The 22,888-nt window shown below is 45.9% G+C and overlaps 4 protein-coding genes across 6 annotated transcripts; 2 read left to right on the plus strand and 2 right to left on the minus strand.

Annotated features, from left to right (window-relative positions):
• Positions 1-1,186: 1,186 nt before the first annotated feature.
• Positions 1,187-10,107, plus strand: LOC141786196 (uncharacterized). 3 transcript variants are annotated; one of them, XM_074664943.1, is made up of 5 exons: positions 1,187-1,324; positions 2,010-2,145; positions 5,858-6,013; positions 6,844-7,113; positions 7,203-10,107. In XM_074664943.1, exons 4-5 carry the CDS (start codon positions 6,849-6,851, stop codon positions 9,146-9,148), a joined length of 2,211 nt encoding a protein of 736 aa, XP_074521044.1. In that variant the 5' UTR covers positions 1,187-1,324; positions 2,010-2,145; positions 5,858-6,013; positions 6,844-6,848; the 3' UTR covers positions 9,149-10,107. The 3 variants fall into 3 exon arrangements, with proteins under 3 accessions (XP_074521044.1, XP_074521043.1, XP_074521045.1); XM_074664942.1 differs by having other exon boundaries at positions 6,847-7,113; XM_074664944.1 differs by having other exon boundaries at positions 5,858-5,952.
• Positions 10,108-10,335: 228 nt separating this feature from the next.
• LOC141786053 (protein jagunal homolog 1-B) lies at positions 10,336-11,882 on the plus strand. The gene is made up of 4 exons (XM_074664753.1): positions 10,336-10,503; positions 10,904-11,001; positions 11,090-11,162; positions 11,245-11,882. Exons 2-4 carry the CDS (start codon positions 10,913-10,915, stop codon positions 11,632-11,634), a joined length of 552 nt encoding a protein of 183 aa, XP_074520854.1. The 5' UTR covers positions 10,336-10,503; positions 10,904-10,912; the 3' UTR covers positions 11,635-11,882.
• Positions 11,883-12,265: 383 nt separating this feature from the next.
• Positions 12,266-14,529, minus strand: LOC141786239 (high-affinity choline transporter 1-like). The gene is made up of 8 exons (XM_074664992.1): positions 14,295-14,529; positions 14,105-14,218; positions 13,862-14,017; positions 13,638-13,786; positions 13,417-13,560; positions 13,181-13,334; positions 12,892-13,106; positions 12,266-12,808 (listed from the first exon to the last, which is right to left on the minus strand). The coding sequence occupies exons 1-8, from the start codon at positions 14,476-14,478 to the stop codon at positions 12,266-12,268; spliced, it is 1,659 nt and encodes a 552-aa protein (XP_074521093.1). The 5' UTR covers positions 14,479-14,529.
• Positions 14,530-15,214: 685 nt separating this feature from the next.
• Positions 15,215-22,805, minus strand: LOC141786115 (oxysterol-binding protein-related protein 11-like). Its single transcript, XM_074664840.1, has 13 exons — positions 22,399-22,805; positions 21,742-21,810; positions 21,382-21,557; positions 21,037-21,116; positions 20,470-20,658; positions 19,653-19,851; positions 18,693-18,838; positions 18,337-18,477; positions 17,351-17,810; positions 17,075-17,261; positions 16,786-16,968; positions 16,554-16,707; positions 15,215-16,459 (listed from the first exon to the last, which is right to left on the minus strand). Exons 1-13 carry the CDS (start codon positions 22,512-22,514, stop codon positions 16,403-16,405), a joined length of 2,157 nt encoding a protein of 718 aa, XP_074520941.1. The 5' UTR covers positions 22,515-22,805; the 3' UTR covers positions 15,215-16,402.
• Between the last annotated feature and the right edge of the window lie 83 nt (positions 22,806-22,888).

Genomic DNA, 22,888 nt, shown 5'->3' on the forward strand with positions numbered 1-22,888 from the left:
GAAACTGAAAAAGTGAATGTTTGAGGATCATATTCGCCATTTCTCAGATCATACTGGAGGGAACCCTGAGCTCTCCTGCCCAGAAAGGGAGTGTGTGAACAAAAGCTCTATTGATGGAGAGGTTTGGAGATGTGTGTGTAAACTCTGTGGTTTCTCTTAATGAAGTTTTAATGTTGAGACAAAGTGGATCACACATGCGTACATTAACATCAAACCTGAACAAAACTGGGACAAGGGACTGTGATTTTTTTTTTTTTGCTGCATTGTGGGAAATGTAGGACATAAATCAATGATGCCATTGTAAGAAGAGGAATGTACTGGAAACATTTAAAGTCCAAAACTGATCGAATCTCACAGAAAAATGTAAAACAACACAGCAGAACCGAATCTCATCTAACCACGAGCTGCAGCCAGGCAACGAGAGCTGAAGTAATTCATTATCCGTGGTCTGCTGAGCCGAGACGATTGCATCATACTTAGAAAAACATCCCCACGTTTGACAGGTTGACGTCTTTCCACTTCGAGGCAAGAAAAGCGGGCTCACAGCGCGGCGTGGAGGCCATCTCCCCCCTCGAACAACCCTGCTTTCTCTGTCCTCCCTGCAGACTTAACGACCACAGGAAATGTCGGTGAAGGCGGTTTGCGGCTAATGAGCCGTTTCCTGTGATATCACCTGGAACTGGTGGATTTGGCCGGAGAAAAACACAGGATGGGAAAATGAATAAACGGGATTCTGTGACTGAAAATCTATGTTAGCACGTTAGCATGAAGCTCTGCACAGCCTCACAGCTCCAGTGGCATTGCTGCACATTTTTCAGGCCAATTAAGCGGTTTCATGATTTCCCTCGGCTGCTATCCGTCACTCTGCTGTGCCAGTTTCTGCACAGCGAGGACAAAACTCTGAATTTTCAGAAACTTTTAGCCAAACCTGTTGGCTTAAATGAGGATGTGACCACAAAGTGTCATCCAACCCTGCTGCCAAACTCTCAAACTTTTAACCAAACATGGAGAGGAGCTCTGGCGCAGACTCAGAGACAACCGGATTAGCAACCAGACAGAAAAATTCAGAGGTTGCGCACACGGCTGGTCGCTGCATCCAGCAGCTTGTTGAGGAAGTGCTGCAGATGTTTCTTGCGTCGTGTGATTGGCATCCTATTCAATTCTGCCTCATTTCCCCGCAGCTGTACCTGGTTTTTAGGTTGCATCCACTCCTGTCATGACATCATGAAACTGCAAACCAGGCTCGCATCTGTTGACGGATAAAGTCCTTGTGGAGCCAAATTTTTAAAAGAGCACTTCAAAGGGGAGAAAAACCAGATCCAGGGTGAGAGGAGAGCTCTGTTAGAGGTGCACAGAGAAGCTCAGAAAGGAAAAGTAAGGGTTGCTTTTGTTAAAATGTCAGATTCACCTGCTAGTCGAGACATTTTTAAGGGGAGAAATGTGTAAAAGAGCTGAAATAGCAACAAAAACATCACGAAGAGTATGTGGAGCAGCTGTGCCAAGGTGTGAATTCTGCCCTTTCGGCCTCACACAGTGAAGAATTCACCAAACAGCTCAATGTTTTCACCAGTTCACAGCCAAAGCTCCAGAGAGCTGCACATGAGAAGGCAGGGACTCAGAAAATGTTTTGGGTGGGTGCAAATATTTCAGCCGTGCTTTCATCAGCATCAAACTTTTCTTGTTTCGATTCTTCGATCACCTTGCAGTTGGATTGTTTTGTACACGACTGTGTGTGTGTGTACTGTGGTAGTCTCAGAAAACCCTCCTCTCAGCGAGATCTTGACCCCAGCCAAAACCAAAGTGAGACCCTGCCCTTAAATCTTCCTGCATGCGAAGAATGTGCACACACGTCCAAGACAAACGAGAATCTTCCTCCTCCTGATCTGTGATGGAGGAGCTGAATGAGCTTCGTCTCTTCTGACCTCTCGTGCTGCAAACACGCTCCTCTCCCTCGCACTGATCCACGGTTTTTGTTTTCCTCCCTCTCCCTCGTACATGCTCTGATCCAGGCCGTGCTTCAGCTCCACCCACCTGCAGATAAAAGCCAAACCCTCGCCAGGGCTGCTGTTCAGGGTCCGTCCCAAACTCCTCAAAGCTGTGTGAGACTCCCAGCCTGCAGCAGCAGCAGCACACACACAAACAAAGGTAAGTGATGCGTCATTGGCTTTGAATGCATGATTGAGCATGCTCCTGATGTTTCTTTGCACAGTTTTAAAGCTTCACTTCAGGAAAAATCCCACACAGGGTTGTGTTTGATTCAGTCCTCTAAAGTGTTTCATAAGACGCCTCTGATCTCCAAATGCAAAGAAAATCCAGAAGGAGACACCTGGGAGGAATAACTCCGGCTTCAGCTTGTTAAAATAAATGCTCAGTGCAGCATCTTGACAGGATTTAGCACCCGTTAGCAGAATGCCTTGACATTTTTTGAAATTTAAGGTGCAGGAGGAAAGAAAATGAAGGGAGTAAGAATCCAGTGAGGCTTACAAACACGAGAAAAAGAGAGACAGGCTCGTCTGGCTGCATATTTGCTCTGAAAAATGAGTCAGAGATGGAAAGTTTGGGCCACAAAGATCTTTTACACCCCCTTTCTTTCCTTCAAATCTGCTTCAAACATGCTGGAAGTCTGATTTAATCATCAAAATTGTGCACCTGTAAGGAAGCACCCCTGCTTCACACCTCACCTGGAGAAGCAACAAGCTCTCTGCTGAGCTGAGATGAGCTGAGCTGAGCTGAGGTGAGGTGATAATCTCTAAAATCTCTGATTCAGCATCGCCTGGTTTCTGTGGAGCCCGGAGCAGTCTCATTGATTGTTTGCAGATGCAGAAAAACCTCCTAATGAGGGGAAAGTGTGGTCCCTGAGGTTACAGAAGTGGCACCGTTACCTCACTGATAGCTCTTTATTACCGTAACACTCGGTGTGTGTCAGCGAAAGTTGCCTCCACGGATGAAAAAGTTGATGTAAAGCAGCTTTAATGTTTCTGTCTCACGCAGTGGTGTGTTTTGTACAAGCCTGATTGTTTTCGAGGAGTTAATCCACAGCGGATCCGCTCCAGACCGAGCAGACTTTGCAGCATTTTTGGGGTGTGTTTGTTATGTTTTTCCAGGGCTGCATGCTCCTTTTTCATTCTGGACCGAGCGAAGGGATTCTCTTCAAGCTGAAGTCACCTTTCACTGTGCTTTTTTTTTGTATCAAGGGGTCAGGGAGTGAATCTATTCAAAGCCAGTCTTCACAAACATCGCAGAACAATTTTTGTCATTTTTTGGAGTCCAGCAGCCTGAGGGGAGCTGGAGCTTCTCACGTGAACTCCAAAAGTTTTGGCTGCAAGTTTTTGGAGCGAGACGCAGCCCAGTAAGAGGAAAGTTATTCTTCAAAACCACTCAGCACATCAGGAGCTGAATCCTTTTTCCATCTCTTTAATAAGAGAGTGTTAATACTTTAAAGTGGGGCTTGAAAAGATGTTAAAGTTTCTTGTTTGTGCTCTCTGAAGAAGCTGTCAGTAGTTTGTAACTTCACAGATTTGTTGCTCTGTAAATGTCCCCTGACAGTGTTTCCCCCTCCCTCACACTTCTCACCTACCGAACAGGAAGTGTTTATGCAGCTCACAGGGAATGTGCGCCTTGATTCCAGCCATGTGTCGCTGCTACCGTGCAGAGCTCTGCAGCCTCCAAATCAAGATCAGAGCGCGATACGGGGAGATCCGACTCCTGCATGTGCATGGAGTCACACTCTGCCTTATATAGCGCTGCTTTCCTTGTGTTTGCGTGCAGCGTGAGGCCGTTTGGCGAGAAAACATCTCTCTGGAGCTGCAGCTTTAAATTTAGCAGATTTACTGCAAAGTATCTCTTATCTAAACTCAGGAGTAGACAGAGTTGTACTTCTTATTATCCCTCGTAAATACTGCACTGCAAAAACATCTGGACAGTCGGGGAAGGGAGGATCATATTTTTGCTCTGAGTGGCATATTTTACGGTGTGACTGACTCCCTAAGACCACAGTGAGTGTTAGGAAGAAAAGTCCAGTACTTATTTATCGTCTGGCCACTCGAAAACACAAAAACAGAAGGATTTGACCATGTCAGATTTTCTCCACGGCGTTGAAGTTTGGGGATATTTCGATGCATTAATCAGGAAAGACCACGACAAAGAAGAGTCGTATTCCTGAAGTTTGAGCTCATTTTGATCCACTCCCCTCTTTCTCCATTTGGCCTCCAGCTCTGTGTAAAAGCATAAAAACCAGTCCCGTGATAATATCTCCAACTCGGCTCCATTTCTCCTCTGTCAGAGCGGTTGGCTTTGCTTTTAAGGAATCAAACGCTACATGGAATTTTATCTCCGCGGGGCTTTTTACTTTAAATAGCACCATAAATCTCCCTCCTATCTCCACGACATGTTTTCTGATCAATAAGCTCTAATTGGAAGCTGATGTCTGACCCCGAGCCGCACATGAGAACTTTCAGACAGGACTAATCCACAGCAGATTTGAGGGAAAGGGTTTTATTTGTTGTGCTGAAACGTTGGCGTTTGGAATAATCAGACACCATAATTTGAAACTTTTTACAGTTTCAGGCTCTTGGCAAGACGCGGGGACTCCAATTACTTTCACATTACTCCGTCTGGGAAGCCAGAAATGACGGATGAGGTGGACGTTCTCTAATCAGAGTCAGAGCTGCATGAAAAGCCTTCTTGTTTTGACTTTTCGGTTTCAACTGATTTACACTTTAAAGGTGTTAATTTAATCTATTTACTCTTTCCTCCTGCTTGTCCTGTAAATGACACAGGATGTGTTTCTGTCTGCTGACGTAACCCCGCAGCAACATGTGTCTCAGAGCATCATCCTCCCGTCTTGCCAACCATGTGTTCCTCTTTTGTCAGCAGAGAAAATGTTGCATTGTGAGAGCGTTTGGCGGTTTTGAACGCAGCGACGATCTCTTTATCGTCTCCATGTGTGGAATCATGTTCAATTTGGGAGATCAATACGCAAGGATCAATCCTTTCTCTGGTTCCAGATCCGGAAAAGATGTTTGACAAATTTGCTCCAGTACCACAGCTCAGGAAAACACAAGCTGCTTCCAATCGGGCCTGGGATTTTATTTCATTTTCTTTTTTATTTTCTTTTATTTCTTGTAAACTTTTCTTAAAAACACCCCTCTTTTTTCATCATCCTTTTTACTTCCTGTCAGCTCTTTAGACCTGATTAAATCTTCTGTTTCGCCTTTTTTTCACCTCATAACCTGAGCAGTTCATCCTGAGTGCAAAAGGTCAAGGATGCATCAAACCTAGCAAGTATTTATCAGACAGTTTGGCTTTTTGTTATCATAAACTGGTCCAATTCTGGCTTTTTTTTGGCCCTGAGCCCTCTTTAAAGCACAGGTAAGACAAAAAGCAAAAAAAATAAAGTGGAAACGGTTAAATTGAAAAGGATAAACAAAGAGTAAATAAGTGTAGATAAACAGATCAGAGGTCAGAGGCTCTGTCCATGGTGCTGGATCCATACGTCGTCACTTTAAGTCACTCACATTGCTCAAACATGGAGGATCAAAACAGAGAGAGTATCAAACTTCAGGTCGGTTAAATCTAAGCCTGCAGGACCTGAGATCGCACATGTTTCGTATCAATAAACCAGCTCCCTGACGTGATTCAGAGAAACAGTTTTACGATTTTACAGCCCCGTTACATTTATTTTTAATACCCCCGTCCGTCCCTGCATTCCTCAAAGAACAAGGTGTGTCTCAGCATAACTGTATCATTTCCAAAATATGTCCACCACTCGCATGGCAGCTCGGTGTTACAAACCCCAGGCCTCTGCGAAAGGTCGCAACCTGACATTCATCCAACCTGACATTCATATTTCTCACAGGGCCCAGCGGGACTGCAGCTCACACCTGGCTGGATCCTCGTGCATGGCCACCGCCCCACTCATGCCCTGGAAACGACCCAGAGAGGCAACATAAGGTAGAGGAGAAACCGGGCGGAGGAGGAGGCACGGAAGAGAAGTAGCAGAAAATACCTGAGAGTAAGAGCGTTTGTCATTCTGAGCGGGAGAAATTTATTTTACGCATTTAGAAAACACCTAAGGTACAAAACATCACAACTCGCCAAAGCTCTGTTAGTTATCATCGTTGGCGTTCTCGTTGCATACTTTTAGTCCCATTTATATTTGAAGCAAACTAATTCGTACAGACTTGTGTGCTAAAAATATTCCCGTAGATATATCCCATCTGAAACTAATCTGCTTGCTTTTACAGATAATTGCCCTGAAAAAATGTAAGCAAGTCGTATTTCCATTAATACATCTCTCAGACAGCCTGGGCAAACAAACAGCTGAGCACGGTGAAAATATACATTCAACATCAGCGTTTATTTTCACACCCTGCTCCTGGCAGATCGGAGCAGATCTCTTGAGCTCAGACTTGTTTAAAGGATTAAGGACTGTGTTTAAATGTGACCGCGTCCCCTGAGGGGCCTCTTTATTATGATATATGTGTTTCAGCAGCATGAGCTCCGTGTAATTCACTTCAAGGATATGAGGCTCGGAGGCTTTTACACAGTATGTTTGAATAAACGAAGGGAAGGAAGGACGAGAGGGAAACTCAGGCGGTGGAGTGTTTTTGTTTCTCTTACGGTTTGACCGCAGTGGGTTTCAGAAGACCTCTCGAGCTGGCTTTTGAGATCATTTCTAGACTAAGCTGAAGAGCACAGCCTGCTGGTTGTAGAACAACTCGATGGCCGACTCTCTTCGATTACATTTGATTTGTGTGTGAAGAACACAACTGCCAGAAACTTTGGGTCACTGAAGGATCAAGAAGGACCTCTTCACACCTTCATTTTTTTTCTTGTTCACAGCAGAGATGGCAGTTGTACCCCTCCACTCTCTCTGTCTACTCATCACAGTGTCCCACCTGGTCCATGGTGGAGCGTACTACCCTCACAAACAGCCGCCTCCTCAGCACCAGCCCCTGCCTCAGTACAACGACGGTTTTCCTCCCCAGCAGCAGTTCATGGGGAACGAGATGCCGCACCTGCCTTTCGCTGAAAAGGGGCCACGGTACGGCAAAGAGCTTCCTCAGCTGCCTCTACACATTGGCAAAGAGAGACCACTGACAGACAGCAAAGGTGAGGAAGGGTTCAGAATCAACCATGGACCACGAGTCTTAAAGGGGTCTTCAGTTTTTGTTGTGTTAAGATGCACTTTCTCTTCACAGGGCAGACATTTCCCAGAGGAGCTAAAGGACCTCCCCCTCTTCCTGGTGGTGAAGGTCTCAGAGAAGGACCCCAAGGAGTTCAGGGCCCCCAGGGACCAGCAGGGCCACCAGGACCACAAGGCCCGCCAGGGCTACCAGGCCAGGGGTTACCAGGGCTCCCAGGAAAGCCAGGGCCTCCTGGTCCTCAAGGCTACCAAGGAATTGGAAAACCTGGTATGCCAGGGGTGCCTGGAAAACCTGGGGGACCGGGGTTACCAGGACAACGAGGTGACCTTGGCCCTGCTGGAGGGGAAGGACCAACTGGGCTACCTGGGCCTCCAGGGCTCCCAGGTCCTCCTGGACTTCCTGGAAGTTCAAAACAAGGAGGTCAAGGGCTGCCTGGACAGCCTGGCCAATTTGGGGAGCCGGGCCAAAAAGGTCTACCTGGCCTTCCTGGTCCTCCAGGACCCAAGGGAGAGAAAGGAAATGGTCTACCAGGTTTGCCAGGTCTGAAGGGACCCAATGGACCACCAGGTCCACCCGGAAATGTAGGCATCCCTGGGATTGGTAAAGCTGGCATGAATGGCCTTCCTGGACAGCCAGGAATACCAGGAAAACCTGGTCCCTCTGGAGAACCTGGAATGGCAGGCCCATCAGGTGAAAGAGGACCACCAGGTCCACCGGGGTTACCAGGAATTGGGAAACCAGGAAAAGATGGTCTTAGAGGGCAACCTGGCATTACTGGAGGAAAAGGGGAAACAGGCCCTCCTGGGTTACCAGGGGGTCCAGGCCTACCAGGCTATGGTAAACCAGGGTTTCCAGGACCTAAGGGTCACAAAGGTCATGCTGGTCTCCCTGGACCTCCAGGACTAAAAGGTGATAAAGGTCATGGGGGTCCTCCAGGAGTCATTGGCCCCAGTGGTCTCAGTGGTATTCCCGGCCCACCAGGACCAATAGGACCTCCAGGTGGTATTGGCTTCCCTGGACCAAAGGGAGAGTATGGTCCTGGGGGACCAAAAGGATATCCGGGCAAGAAAGGGGACACTGGTCCTCCAGGTCTTCCAGGACAACCAGGTTTGTCAGGGGAGGTTGGACAACCTGGACAAAGAGGTTTTCAAGGGCCCATAGGCCCCAAAGGTGAACCTGGTATGAGAGGTTTGCCTGGTGCCCCTGGTGGTGGGGGATTATCTGGACCAAGAGGAGAGTTGGGACAATCTGGTGAGAAAGGTCAGCAAGGACCTCAGGGTATTCCAGGGCTCCAAGGTCCCGGGGGACCACTTGGGCCTCCTGGACTGCCTGGGCCAAAGGGTGAAACGGGCTTAGCTGGTAAACCTGGATACCCTGGGGAGGGAAAGCCAGGACCCCCTGGTCATATCGGGCCTCAAGGTAACCCCGGTCCTAGTGGTCCTGCTGGACTTCCAGGGCAACCAGGACTACCTGGGCCACCTGGTCCTCCAGGACTTCCTGCTGTGTCTCCTGACCTTGGACAGATCCTCCCTGTGTCCGGCCCATACAGTGGCCAAAAACAAGGCTGGAAGAAGAACGGAGGTGACATTGGGGGAAGCGCCCTGGAGATGCCTTCGTTCACAGCTAAGCTCACAAACCCATTCCCTCCTGTCGGCTCGCCCGTCATCTTTGACAAACTCCTACACAACGGGAACCAGGACTACAACCCCCAGACTGGTATTTTCACCTGCAGCATACCAGGGGTCTACTATTTTGCTTACCATGTCCACTGCAAAGGAGGCAATGTGTGGGTGGCACTGATGAAGAACAATGAACCAGTGATGTACACGTACGATGAGTACAAGAAGGGCTTGCTGGATCAGGCATCAGGGAGTGCTGTGCTCCCACTGAGACAAGGAGACTCTGTGCATATACAGCTGCCATCTGACCAGGCTGCAGGACTCTATGCTGGTCAATATGTTCATTCCACATTCTCCGGATACTTACTGTACCCCATGTAAGAAACATGTTTACACAAAGGGCAACAGTGCTGCCAATTTGACGGCTTAGCAGCAGTTTCAAAGGTTCGGTGCAAGTCAGGTTTACAATGAGTGAAGGTACACTAACGATATAAGAGCAGCATATTTAATTTTTCCTCTGCCATTACATCTCATATTAGCACAGAATATGAAGTGGAGTATAAAATTGAATTCTTATTTGCTCATTGGTGAGAAAAACACCAACGTCTCTGAAGGTTCTGGTAGATTCAACCAAATATCTGAGTTGTCAAAATGCGTATTCTTCTTATGTTGGACATTTATTCTTATATCCATCCACTTACAATATATCAGTGTCTATAACAAGGCTGGAGAATCTCTGCAACAACAGAGCTGTAATCACTTTTCATTTAACGTCTTTCTCTACAGGTACTTACTGTCTCCTGGGCGTATTGGAACATATCTGTGTCAGCATACATGACATTTACACATAAACAAAAGTAGACAATTGGTGGTTTTCTGATGGGGTTAACATACCTTTAAATAAGTTATTGTAAGTCTTTTTGTGTTTATTTAAAATGCAGCTTTTGGATGCAGGAAAATCTACAAAATTTGTGTTTCCACATGGCAGAAGAACAAGAGGTTAAGTTCATAAGTTAATGATCCCCAAAACACTATTCTTGTCTTTGACCGAATTTCTACAATAAATTTTGTTAAAGTTTTGTAATTTTGTCACCTCTCTCTAATTTATTTTGTGACTACTGATTGCTTGATTATCTTTACTTCTAAGTATTGAATTCATACTGGAAAAACAAAACACAACAGAATGAACAGTAATATACCAAATACAACACCATCATTCCAAAAATGCTTTCCATGCCATTTTACCATTTTGTACAGTATTTCCTCAAGCTGTTGATGTGCAATGTTTTTCTGACTGTTTCTGTATTTTGGACAAAGGTGCACGGCATTACACTGTGCCGAAGTTTGTGACAGGTTTTGATTGTTTAATAAAAAAAACATTTGTCTGGACAAAGTTTTCATTATTGACATGCATGCATCTTGACACCCTAATATCTATATATTTTTTATCTACCCCCTTTATTTATATTTATTTTTATTCTATATTCGTATACGACAAAAACAAAAACAAAAAACGAATAAGTGAATAGACAAAAAAGAAAAGACTTACCTCAGGCATCCGTTACTTCCTGCCTGCGTAAGAGCGCAACTGGCCAACCAGAATCCGGAACGTCATACTTCTGGTGTGTCCTCGACTCCTCCCCCTTTCGATCCAGCCGGCTAACGGTTAGCAGCTCTGCATCTGTAAACCAGAATATCTGAAGTTTAACGAGTTTTATGAACGGAAGAACTTAAAAGTAAGTACAGTTATTCATCTTTGATATATTTTTCACCACATCTGAATTATGAGACTCGTTTAAAGCTCCTGGATTCATGTGTGTGTGCGAGGTGGAGCAGTATTAGCGTGTTAGCTCAGCTGTCTTCTGCTATCCACAAATAATAAAAATAAACTCCAGATAGTGTCTGATGATACTTGCAGCTCCTGTTCGGTTTCATTTACACTCTGATCAGAGGAGTTGGTAAATATGACACATAAAAAGGCATTCAATAATGTTCCTCATGCTAACTTAGCATCCCATGCTAGTGTGATTGAATGGAGGACGTAGCAAACAGCTGTAAACTGCAGCAGTGACAGTCACTTCAGGCTTGTTTTACATAAGCAACACACAGACTAAAGCACTAAAGTATTGTTTCCAGACATCCACCATGGCTTCTCGAGGAGGTCCCAGAGCAGCTGGCACAGACGGCAGTGACTACCAGCACCGGGAGCGGGTTGCTCCACACTATCAGATGAGGTGAATTCTTTAACTGTACTAAAACAAGAATCTGTCTCGGCAAAATCAACCTGCAAGAAACTAACTATCAACTTCTCGTTTGGCTCAGCGTTGCCCTGAAGTCTGAGATCCGTAAACTCAACATTGTCCATGCGCTGATCTGGGTGCTGATGGCAGCACAGGTAAAAACAAACCTTTAGAAACTTAAGCAATGCCAGCATGTTGTTACTGCAACTAAGCTGTCTCCTACTTTTCTTTTCTCAGGTGACAGTGAGCCAGCTAAGCCTTGTGTCGCATAAAACTGTTGCATCCCCATACCAGTGGGAGTACCCATACCTCCTGAGCATCATCCCCACTGTCTTCAGCTTCTTGGCCCTGCCACGAAACAACGTCAGCTACCTTGTGATCTCTATGATAAGCGCAGGGCTTTTCTGCGTGGCCCCTCTGATCTACGGCAGCATGGAGATGTTCCCTGTGGCTCAGCAGCTATACAGGCACGGCAAAGCTTACCGCTTCATCTTCGGCTTCTCTGCCGTGTCTGTCATGTATCTGGTGATCGTCATTGCTGTGCAGGTGCACGCCTGGCAGATCTACTACAGCAAGAAGCTTCTGGACCAGTGGTTCACCACCACGCAAGATAAAAAGAAGAAATGAGGGCACTTAAAGATCTCTGAATTGAGAGACTGCAAAAGTTTGTCATCTTTTCTATGTTTGTATCGGACAGAGATTTTATCCAATGAACTGATGGTGCTGCCAAAACTCTGCACATTCATCCTGCCGTTCATGTTTCCTGCCTCTTTGCATCTTGATTTTCCAGGTACTGATTGTGTGGAAAACATAACTGGAAGAAAGTTGTAATTTTTTTGTGATCAGGAATTGCAAAATAAAGTGAAATATTTAAACTGGTTTGTAAAACATCTTTGGATACAATTGAGGATAATTTTGTTGTTCACTTGATCAGACTTTTTGCTCTTAATCCTCCTCATCTGTATCATAGTTACACCTCTCTGAGATAACAGACTCTCCCCTTGTGTGTGTGTGTGGTAAAAACACTCCCTCGGGCAAGGTGTGTGTACAAAACAAACACAAACATTAACAGTGCACTGAAAACACACAAGCGGCCTCTCACTCCCTCTCACTGTGAGATAATGAGTCAGCAGAGGGACTTAGATTTTTATTCTGTACCAAAGAATCTAAATTAAGGCTGTGGACTCACAGTGACAAGAATCCAGTCTTGGATAAAAATTACGACACAGTAAGGAAAAAAAAAACAAGAGAAATGGATTTAACAATCTGTATCAAGCATTGGTGCATTTTCAGGTTCAGCATCATCTTTTTCTTTTTCCTCGCCCTGCACTCTGGCGCCCTCTGCTGGCGAGATCCCCCCCTGTGCTTTCACCCCAAACACATCCCACCTCTCAGGAAGGACCCCCTTCTGAAACAGGATCAGCGCCAAATAGGAAAACCCCACAATAGAAATCAAGGAGCTCAGCATGCACATGGTTTTAAAAGGTGAGCGCTGAACGTAAACACCATCCACCAAACTGCATCCTGGGAGATGTAGGATGACAGGGAGATTGAATACCGGCTCCCCGCACAAAACTCTCAGGACAAACGCGACGATGTAGCCGGTGACGGCGCCGTAGGGGTTGGAGACTCTGATGAAGAGGACGCAGATGAGTTGAGGGAGCATGATGGTGTACGTCAAGTCTGAGCTGAGGATCCAGAAGGCCAGGATGCTGCTGTCCAGGTAGGTGAGGGAGGTTCCTAGAATCCCAACGAGCACGATAGAGGAGCGGATCACCCACTGCAGCTCTTTATTAGACGCCTGTAGAAGAAAAGATAAACATCTGAGCACCACAAATCCACAACACTGAGGGACAAAATGTGTCACGATGGCGTGCTGTGTACCTGAGGTCGAAGGAGCTTGTAGATGTTAGTGGTGAAGATGGAGGTTGCTGCCAACAAACAGGAGTCGGTAGAAGACATGGCAGCCCCCGCGATGGCGCCCATGCCTACGACAAAAACAGCAGTCGGCGTCAGATGTAGGAGGATGATGGGCAAAACCATCGCAGCCTCTCCTCGCTCGTACGGGGAAGGCGATCCATACGAGGTTGAATTCCAATCTGAGACACAAGAGGAAGATGTTGGATGCTGTTCATGCTCATGTTACAGCAGATTTAGCATCACTCAGATTTACCTGTCGAGGCAGCAACTGCTCCAATTAACACAGGTGGGATTCCCAGAATGAGGACGACACCTGCTGCGATGAAACAGATCATCTTGGCGGTCGAGGTGGAGCTGGAGGAGAGAGTTCTTTGATGGAAGTCCTGGAACGCTAAATTTCCAACACTCTGGAGAAACAGGAAGACTCATTAAGCTTCCCTGCACAACAAATAAACTCAAGATTACGTGTTTATGTGTGTTTCTTCTTACCATTGCGAGGAAATTATCAATCCACCTCCACACGTCATGAGACTCAATTCTGCCAATCCACGCTGCCCGCTTTGTGTGGTTGAACGCCGTTTGAGTGATGTCCGTGTAGACATCACTTGCCAGAACAAAAGGAGCACACAGCCACTGAAAGACAATACAATACAGGTAAAATTGAACATTTCTTTGACTTTTAAATGTCTGTGTTTGAAGGGGAGACCCACCAAGCTGCAAAACACCAGAGTCAGCTGGATGACGTCGGTGAAAGCGACTGAGTAGAGACCCCCGAGGACGGTGTACACGATCGCCACTGCAGCCGAGATCCAGATGCAAAGACTCAGAGGAAGGTCAGAGAAGACACTGACTGTGACTCCTGTAGGATTAAAACACTTTAAAGAAACATGTCTGAAGATTTTATTCATGAAAAGAGGGAAGTGATGAGTTTTACCTAAAGAAATGAGCGTGACAGGGACCCACATCATTTCACTGATGAAGGGAATGATGGCGAGGAATCCTGTCAGTGTTTTTCCGTACTTCCTCTGGAACGGGTCCATCATGGTGATGTAGTTTTTGTCCCGCATTGGCTTCGCAAAGAAGAGCCCACCTTTGAAAGAGGGAAGAAAAGGTGTCATCTAGTTTGAAAAAGGTGCATTTCAACATTTTAATACTTCTACTTTAAAGAGGATCTCACCGATGATGAAGGAAACAGACATCTGCAGAGGGATGAGAGCCCACACGAGCCCCTTTGTTGGGTCATAAACCGTCTCTGCAACTCCAATAATAAAAGCTCCTCCGACCCATGTGGCTGCAGGAGGAGATCAACAAACTTTCAACACAAAATCAATCTGTACAGAAGTTGAGGATCCTTGACCAAAACTCACCCGTCATCGTGAAGACTCCCACCGCCAAGCTCACCCTCCTGTTGGCCAAGAAAGACACCTCAATCTGTCCGCCCAGCGCATTCTTCTCCATCCTCTTTGATTTCAAAGACGCCCAGATCCCAATCCCCAAAACCACCAAGTAGAACACCACCATCATTATCAGACCGGGTATATGCAGAGCCATGGTGGAGAGTTTTCTAGAAAGGGGAAGCTCATGGAAACCACATGGAGGTTTGTTGAGAGCTGAAAGCAAAGAATGGGCTGACGGCAGCGAGTGAGCCAAGAATGTAATGTGATAAAAAGAGAAAGACAAAATGTAACGAACGGCAGTCAAGGTCTGTTTCTGTATCCAAAAACTCCCAGTTACAGTAAAGACTGGGAATCAAACAGAAATTATTAAGCAAAGGTTAATAAGTGTGTATCTTTTCTTCTAAGCCGTCCTTGACATTTTCTGCTCTGCTGGGATTTCTCCTCGTCTTCATTTTCTGGAAGGTGACGTTGAAACTAAGACGCTCCAGCAAGTGATGTAGAGAATGAAACTTACAACATGTTAGACAACTGATACGCAATTTATTAGATTATTGTCACACACGTCCATTTTTCTACATCAGGTTTCCTTCAATGTCAGTGCATTTCATAGGGACTCCAAAACCAAGACAAACCCAGAAAAAGAAGAGCTGCAGTTTGAAGCACTGCTTCTCAAACCTCACACACACAAAGAAAAGATACTCTGCAAACTAACGGTTCAGAATGTGGTTTTCCTTCGCCTGGAGATACACAGACTTTGCATAAGGCACCAAGACATAAAAGAAGGAGGAGCTTATGACTGACGCTTTTGGATGTGATATTAAGAGTCACATCCGAAAGACAAAACTGGGAATGTCAGTTTTGTCATGGACAATGTTGAGTTTACGGAAATAAGAGCAATTAAAGCGCGATATAGGGGATAAACAGGCATTCAAAGAAAATAATATTTATTTGCATTACAAATTTGGTTAAAAGCTTTTACACAGACATTTATAAATGTAACCAATGCAGACACGGGAGACTTCGGTATCATGCATGAAGGAATTTTACCGTCCACTGCAAAAACACAGGAGTTAAAAATGAGTGAATACTTCAGGACGATTCGCTCATCATTTCTTTAAAAATTTGGTTATTTAATCGCTAATCTAGGACATGCCATTCAAGCAGTGACTGTTTTAGTACACCAATATCAATACAGCATCAAGAGCAATTCAACAATTTAGACACAGATCTGCAACATCTTTCAGGGATTGGTTTCTTATTTTGCGACTTCATTATTGAATCTAAGGATTTAAGTGCGTCCACGTGTTCACAATATTGTTTTTAGGGCCCTGAACTTTTTCTTTTTAATCATCTTTCTTTCATCAGCACGATAGATCCAAGAGGAATGGATCCAGGGAGTTTTTTCTCGACAGGTTTGATTAAACTCTTCATGCACTAATTGAACTTAAGTGAGATTTTGAAGTATTATCTGGTGGCAGTTTCCTGTTTTCCTGGTCAATCCAGTAAAAGCACACACACACGATGAAGCAGAAAAGCTTAGCTTGAGCGATAAATCCTGGTTGCTGATAGAGAAATGAATGTGAAACTCTGATTTGAAGCAAAGCTTCAGGCGGATGAAAATCATGTCACGATCCAGCACTCAGTTTCACAGTAATAAATCTTCATCCCATCGGGCAGTGATCCAACGACTCAGGTTTTTTTGGATACCAGAAGAATCTCAGTGTGATATAACAGCTTAAAAAAGAAGAACTACTCCAGGTTGATCAGCAGACAGAGCATCATCATTCATCAGACTATCTTAAGGCGGTGTAAATAGAGTACCTTTACCTGTACAAGAATATGTTTTCATTGACATTAGATTATAAAAAAAAGAGATCAGCAGTACAAAAAGCTTGTACTTGGAGGCTTTGTGAACATCATGAGCGAGAGTCAAAAAAAGAACATCTTCAGTCCTTCTCCCCACGTTCATCAGTGCAGGTCATGCTCTCATAACCGTTTATCACACACTCAAACACTCACTCTCACACACACACTCTCCTGAATCTCTGCATCGACATCCTGATAAATGACAGAAGGAGCTAGGTTTTGAATGTGGAGTTTTTCCAAAGTGGTTTGTGATAGATCCAGCCTTCGCCCTGGAGAGGAAGAAGAGTGAGGTTAGTTTTTTCTTTTTTTACTCATCAACAAAGTCTGAGAAGTTCAAGCCTGATTAGTAGCTGAGCTGATCACCTCTTTCTCAAAGTATCTGGTCCTCCAGGGAGTTTCAGTCTCAGCGCGGTGCCTCTCCTCCGTCCTCTGCCTCTCCTCTAGAAGCCTCTTGTGCTCCGTCGCCTTCTCGATGTCCTTCTCCCGTAAAGAGGCCGTCACGTGCTGCCACAGCCGCCTGTAACACAGCACACTAATGTTATCCCTGCGAGTAAAACACTTCACCTCACAATCCTTCAACTCTGCCGTTACTCACCTGGATTCTGTCGGCCCCTGCTTCTCAATCGGCCGGACGTTCTTCTTGGTTACAGGCAGCTTCGTGACGTCGACTACCTTCATGTCTCCGTTGGTGTAGCTGAACTCTAGGACGCCATTCCACTCACCCTGCACTCGACACACCACTGCGTTGGTCGTGTTGTGTTTCACCTCGGCTGTTACTCTGCGTTCACAAAGACATGAGCAGAGTTTAATTTTAGAAACACACCTTTAACCATCTTAAAGTTGAGGATGCAAACGTAGAAATAAAACTGCAGGAAGATGCTCACTTGTGTAATTTGCCGCCGTAAAACGGTTTGGTCTGGAAAGTGATGATTGCAGAGTAGCCAGACTTTGTGCAGCTGATGTTGACTTTGCCGCCCAGCTCCACCCAGGGGACGGTGAGGATGGAGCGGGCGTACGCACAAGGCAGCGTGAAAGTGTACTCTTCATCGTGCTCCTGTAGGTACAGACAACCTGCAGAGATACACAGAAAGAGAATTCAACTCTTTGTTTTTTAAACCGGGTGCCAGAGTTTTTTTAAGCTCCAAAAATGTCTTCCTCACCTTCTCCGATCATGGAAACTCCGATAGACATCCCCATAAACTTGCTCTTGGTCCACACATGTGTGTTCACACACATCCGCCTCTCCTGACACTCTGCGTAAAAGCCAGACACAGGCGGATGGTGGGACACCTGCTCAGCCACAAAGCGCACTTGGTAAGGGTCCAGGGAGGCAGCTGGATCAGGGCTCCCCTGTGACGGCTCCTTGGATGCCTCTGGCCTCCTCGGCACCTTCCAAGAGCAGTGGAAGGTCTCGCCGATGATGGGGTTGTAGGGCTTCTTGGCGATGGCGCCCTTGCGGCCCTCGTGGAAGGAGGTGAGGTAGTACTCCACGAAGCGGACCATGCGGTCCTCCGGGCTGGTGCCGTCTGTGATGGCCACAAAGAGGTCCGGGTGGGACATGAAGTCAGCGTACATTTCCAGGAGAGAGCGCTTCTCCAGGATGAAGGTCGGGAGGACGACCTGGAGAAGGAACCAAACACAGATCTGGTTAAAGCTCTGATTTCTGTTCTGTCCATCTTCACTTCATTAAATAAAAAAGATCGAGAGGTCATCGAGTCTCTCTGATCTTAATCTGAGACGTGAGAGTGGATCAAACAGATGACCGCTTTAAATCAGAAACCAAAGACGAGGCTATCCAAATACTGGAACAAACTGACACAGGAAGATAGAATGACTCTCACTGACTTGCCTCCTCAAGTTTATAAGTGTGTGTGTGTGTAGGAGCGGTAATTACAGAGCCAGAAGTGCTTACTTCAGACTGTAAGGTCAGAGCAAATCAGAGGGCAGAAAAACAAACCACAGCTCATTAATTCAGGGTCGTGACACTTTTTCCATCCAGACAAACATGCTGCTCCTCAAACCTTAACTTTGAGACGTTTGACAAATACCTATTGTGATAAATATGGATGAAACTGTTAAAGTTAACGTTAAAAACAAAGCTACAGAGCTGGAGGGTTTATTTAGCCGTGTTCGGAACTCGACCTACCCGCGTGAGGTCCATGCCCAGCTTCAGTTGGGACAGCAGGTGTAGGATGACGCTGCGCTCCTCCTCCACAGCTCCCAGGTCCTCCTCCTTGTCTGTAAAGGAGTCCTCGGCCTCATCCTCAGCGTCGATGTCTTCCTGCTCCTTAAAGACGGAAAGGAGAGGGAGAAGATTGTGATTTATTCAGCGACGGGCTCGAATGACTCCAGAGGTGGAGAGTAAGTGATTGTTTATGATTTAAAGGACTGTTTCGCTGCTTTTCTGAGTTTAAAAGGTAGTTGAATGATTTTTGAGAAAGCAATAAAAGGCATCAGTGAAGTTGAATCAACAGGTTGGAGCATCTTTTCCTCTTGTCTTACCCCAGAGAAGCTGCAGGACTCAGGGCTGCTGAGCTCCAGCCGGCTCCCCTCCAGCGCCCCACCTTCAGTTGTGAAGCTTCCCAGGGAGCTGCTGCCGTTCTTCAGGATGTCAGGCAGCTTGGGCTCCAGCCACTCGATGGCGGGTCCTGCCATGGATGGGGAGGTTCAGAGGTGTGCTTGTTGATAATAACCCCCCCTCCCTCCCGAGTCCCCCGACACTCACAGCTAACTACACAATCCAGAAAATATCCAACAAGTGCCCGTCTGACTGCTCTGAGACTGATGGCTTTTCCTTAGACGACTACACTCGACCAAAAGAGTGAAACTCAAACCCGGAGACGAGCCAGGTATCAGGATACTTTGCCCCGCCGACAGGAAACATCCTCGCCCTCTGATTGGCTGATCAGCCTCAGGCATTTTTTCATGCATGTTCAGAGGTGGGCAGAGCTCATTCAAATTCACCTCGTGCGTCGTCTGACAACTTAATCTGATTGGCTGCGGCGATGAGTCGGGCCTAATGAAATATGCAACACGTAATGAGATCTGCGGCGAAAAAGTGGGACATTACCTGGATGACTGTTTTCAGATCACTCAGAGCAGAAAAGGTCGGGAAAGAACGACACTTTGGGCGAAAATGAAGCTTTATGTTTGTAAGTATGTTGACAATTTAGAGCAGCAGTTTGTCCTCAACGTGAGGCTGCTGGATATTCAAACCATCTCAGATCTCATTACCTTCGAGACAGGTGGTAAGAATAGGTACGGTTCCCTATCAATAATGCAAAATAATTCCACTGTCCGGCCAACGCTAGCTGTTCGGCTGAGTGCAGACCTGCATATGCAAGACGAGGATTCCTCTCAGGACAGGAGAAAACTAATTTACAGAATCAGAAATCAGTGTCAGATCAGTCTTCAGGGAAACAAACAAACCCAGAGAAAGAAGAAAACTGCTCAGAGACTGACCTCCGAGGGAGCCTCTCTGCCTGGCCATCTGCTGCAGGTGCAGGATGTGCAGGCACTCGTTCAGGCAGTTCATGGTGGCCATAGACGTGGCCTTGAGCATCAGGAAATCCTGGTCTAGAGGGGAGAGGCCTGGGGCTGCAGGCAGGCCCTCGATGCTCTGGATCAGGTCTCGGTGTTGGCCTTGAGCTTGGGTCATCATCTGGAGGGGGATCAGGGAGACGGTTCGGTTTTGTTCACACACACAAAAAGAAAACATAGAGGTCTGTTTGGCTAGAGATTATATAATCCAACACTTCCTCAGTAGCCAAACTAGAAGCATTAGTTCTGATTAAACGCTCCAAATAAAATCCCTCAAATGAAAATGTGTACTCCAATTAAAGAAAAGAAATATTGCACTTTGGGGGAGCTCACAGGAACAACATCCAAACTGCTGCTGTCTGCTGATGCTTAACTAAAAACAACAGCTCCCTCTTGTGAGTAATCCGTCTTCACCCTGACACATTTAGATGACGGCGCTCTCAGCCAATCACACATAAAAACAAAAACACTCCCTAAAACAAAGTCGTAAATATTTCACTGTTACCGCAGCGTGCCTTGTAGGAATTTATCTCGTTTGTTCATCTAAGAAGCCTTTTAGGAGATCTACACAGCTCTCTGGTTCAGACATGAATAAATTATTGTTTTGTGAGAAGAGTGCCAGCTTTGTTTTCCTGCTAGTTTTCACATTTAATGAGTTATTTGGGGATTTCCAACACGTCTGAAAACATTAAAACGCATTACATTACAGACTAAATATGTTCTGTCTGGTTTGCCGTACCTCTCTGGCGTCCAGGAGATGGTCTGGCAGCAAAGACCTCTTACTGGAGTAGATTGACGGGCTCTTGTGGGACTGCGACCAGCCGAATAGGGAGTTGGGGTTTTGGCTTGGCCGTCGCACGGACATCGGGGAGCTGCCGCTGCCTTGAGAGGCCATGGAGTAGCTTCGGGACTTGGGTGGGGGGTTGCTCTGTACGAGGGGTAAAGAAAATCAGGAGCTTTGGAAAAGGGATCAATATCTAATCAATAAAGGTGAGCACAGAGTGTACACACACTCATTCTGATGTAAACATTAACATCCTAACAGCCGATCAGATTTCTGCCCCTCCTGCTGCTGACAGTGCTCCTTTGGCGACACAAGGAAGAAAAACAGGAAACCTAAGAGTGTCCTGCTCACATCCGCTCTTTAGCAGAGAAGCTTTTAATGTTTGAATCAGCCGTAAAATGCGCAGGGCTGCACAGTTTCTCCAGTTATGTCTGAGATCTTTGTGTGTGTGTGTTTGCATTCAGGGATTAGAGGGAGGTGAGTGGTCCGTTCAAACATCGATATTTGCTCACACTCTCTTACCTTCCCCATGGCCTCTGTGTGGTGCTGCGTGCAGATCTGCAGCCTGCTCACCCAGTGCTGCCTCTCTTTGGCATCGGTGGCTGTGAGACAAGACAGGAAAAACTCTGTTAGGGTTACTCCATAACTCAGCATCGATTCCCGTATGCTGCTGCTGCACCGGGCAGAAGATAATGGAAAACATCCAGATCAATACTGTATGATCCTGATGGATGATGATGAGAGGAGGCAAGCTACTTTAAGGTGAAGGGCTCAGAGAGGAGCTCACACCCTTTGCTGAAACAGCAATCCAGCATGGTGAAAGACGACCAGAAGTCACTAAATCCATGAGCAATCGTAGGTACTGACCCCTGAGCTTGTACTGCTCCCCGCTGATGGCATTGACAGTGAAGGTGTGCGAGTCCTCATCGCTGGGGGAGATGACTGCCCCTGCAAGAGGAAGCATGCCGCGGGGCTTCTGCGGCCGTGACTGCTCGTTGACAAAGTACTCCAGCAAACCCGCTTCATTGTTCAAGACAAAGAACCTGAAAAAGGAAAGCAGCCCCGGTGAAAATGTTAAAACCCTCTTAGAAACCACCGCGGCATTAACTGGATTGGATTAGACTAGATTACGGACTTGGCTGAAGAGAGTTCCTTGTTTATCCTCAATCCTTGATTGGGAACGGGTCTAATTGGGTTGTCACTTTGTTAAAAGAAATAAAAACATACCTGTACTGCCACCCTGTTACAAGGTTGGTGTATTTCATCAAGTAGCCGTCAATGTTCTCCATGTGATCACTGACAAGACACAACATGCAGGACGGAGAGAGCAGATTACTCACCAGTAACACACAAAATCAATCAATCAATTCTAGAGAATTCACTGATACAACTCTAACTTGTCTGATTAGTCGGTGCATTTCAGCCCCTAACTCAGCTATTTATAAAAAACAATAACACGCTTATGACATCTAGCTGTGTAAACAAACACACACCTCAACGCTCATGTTAGGAGTTTTAAGCTGGTTTCGAAACAGACTGAAATTGACAGTTTGACCTTTTCATGAACTATTCATGCTGTCTTTTTACTGATGATTTTTTTGGGTTCTGCATCACTTTCTACCGTAAATACTCTAATAAAACCTATTATGATCACTGTATTAGCCCACCAGCTTTGTTAAACTATATCAATGTATGTATTAAACTATTTTCATAACTATACCTTTAACTTGTGTTTACATCAAAGATGTTGTACATGTAGTTAGATATATATTTGGTGTACCTTCTTCAAGTGTTAAGGTTAATGTGTTGAGTTATTATTCCATTTATCTTTGGAAACAAGTTAGCACCATTATGACAGCGTTAGCATGAGAAATAGCCACCCACCTGTACTGCCAGCTTTTGGCACTTGCTCTCCCCGAGCTGGGGGTCCTATTCTGGGGGAAAACATCCAGCTTTCCTTCGCTTTCCGTGATCCGTATAGCCGTGGTTTCCCCTTGCATAGTCACAAGAAACGACGCCTCCCTTTGGACGCTGAGCCTGCTAGCGTTAAGCTAACTTGTCAGGAGACAGATTTGAAAGAGTGGACGAGCCTGCGTTACGACACGAAAGAGAGCTGTCTGTTCATTTCTTACCTAAACGGAACCCTCACCCAACACAGGCTGGACTGTTAACTGGCTGTGTTGAATAATAAATGATAAAACATTGTCTACTCTTGAGCCAAAACAGGGAGTAGCCTGTTAGCCTGTTCCTGCTAACTGATATTTACTGCTCTGGCAGCAAAGCAGTCACGTGACCAGCTGACAACCTCACACTTCCGTGTTCGATTTCCAGAAAAATAAAATAAATTAAACAAAAAAATTATAAATATTAAAAA

Source organism: Halichoeres trimaculatus, unplaced genomic scaffold (genome assembly GCF_033239565.1).
Source record: "Halichoeres trimaculatus isolate MK-OKI-2021-1 unplaced genomic scaffold, fHalTri1.1 fHalTri1_scaffold_24, whole genome shotgun sequence".
Lineage (NCBI taxonomy): Eukaryota > Metazoa > Chordata > Actinopteri > Labriformes > Labridae > Halichoeres > Halichoeres trimaculatus.

Coding starts and splice junctions, on each gene's coding strand:
- LOC141786239 (XM_074664992.1), bottom strand. CDS start 14,478: ATGGCTCTGCATATACCCGGTCTGATAATGATGGTGGTGTTCTACTTG. Junction 13,787..13,861: donor TGTCACGCTCATTTCTTTAG/GTAAAACTCATC, acceptor TTAATCCTACAG/GAGTCACAGTCAGTGTCTTC. Junction 13,335..13,416: donor TTGATAATTTCCTCGCAATG/GTAAGAAGAAAC, acceptor CTGTTTCTCCAG/AGTGTTGGAAATTTAGCGTT.
- LOC141786053 (XM_074664753.1), top strand. CDS start 10,913: ATGGCTTCTCGAGGAGGTCCCAGAGCAGCTGGCACAGACGGCAGTGAC. Junction 11,002..11,089: donor GCTCCACACTATCAGATGAG/GTGAATTCTTTA, acceptor CGTTTGGCTCAG/CGTTGCCCTGAAGTCTGAGA. Junction 11,163..11,244: donor GGGTGCTGATGGCAGCACAG/GTAAAAACAAAC, acceptor TTCTTTTCTCAG/GTGACAGTGAGCCAGCTAAG.
- LOC141786196 (XM_074664943.1), top strand. CDS start 6,849: ATGGCAGTTGTACCCCTCCACTCTCTCTGTCTACTCATCACAGTGTCC. Junction 7,114..7,202: donor ACCACTGACAGACAGCAAAG/GTGAGGAAGGGT, acceptor TTCTCTTCACAG/GGCAGACATTTCCCAGAGGA.
- LOC141786115 (XM_074664840.1), bottom strand. CDS start 22,514: ATGCAAGGGGAAACCACGGCTATACGGATCACGGAAAGCGAAGGAAAG. Junction 18,839..19,652: donor GCAGAGAGGCTCCCTCGGAG/GTCAGTCTCTGA, acceptor CATCCATGGCAG/GACCCGCCATCGAGTGGCTG. Junction 18,478..18,692: donor AGTCCTGCAGCTTCTCTGGG/GTAAGACAAGAG, acceptor TCCGTCTTTAAG/GAGCAGGAAGACATCGACGC.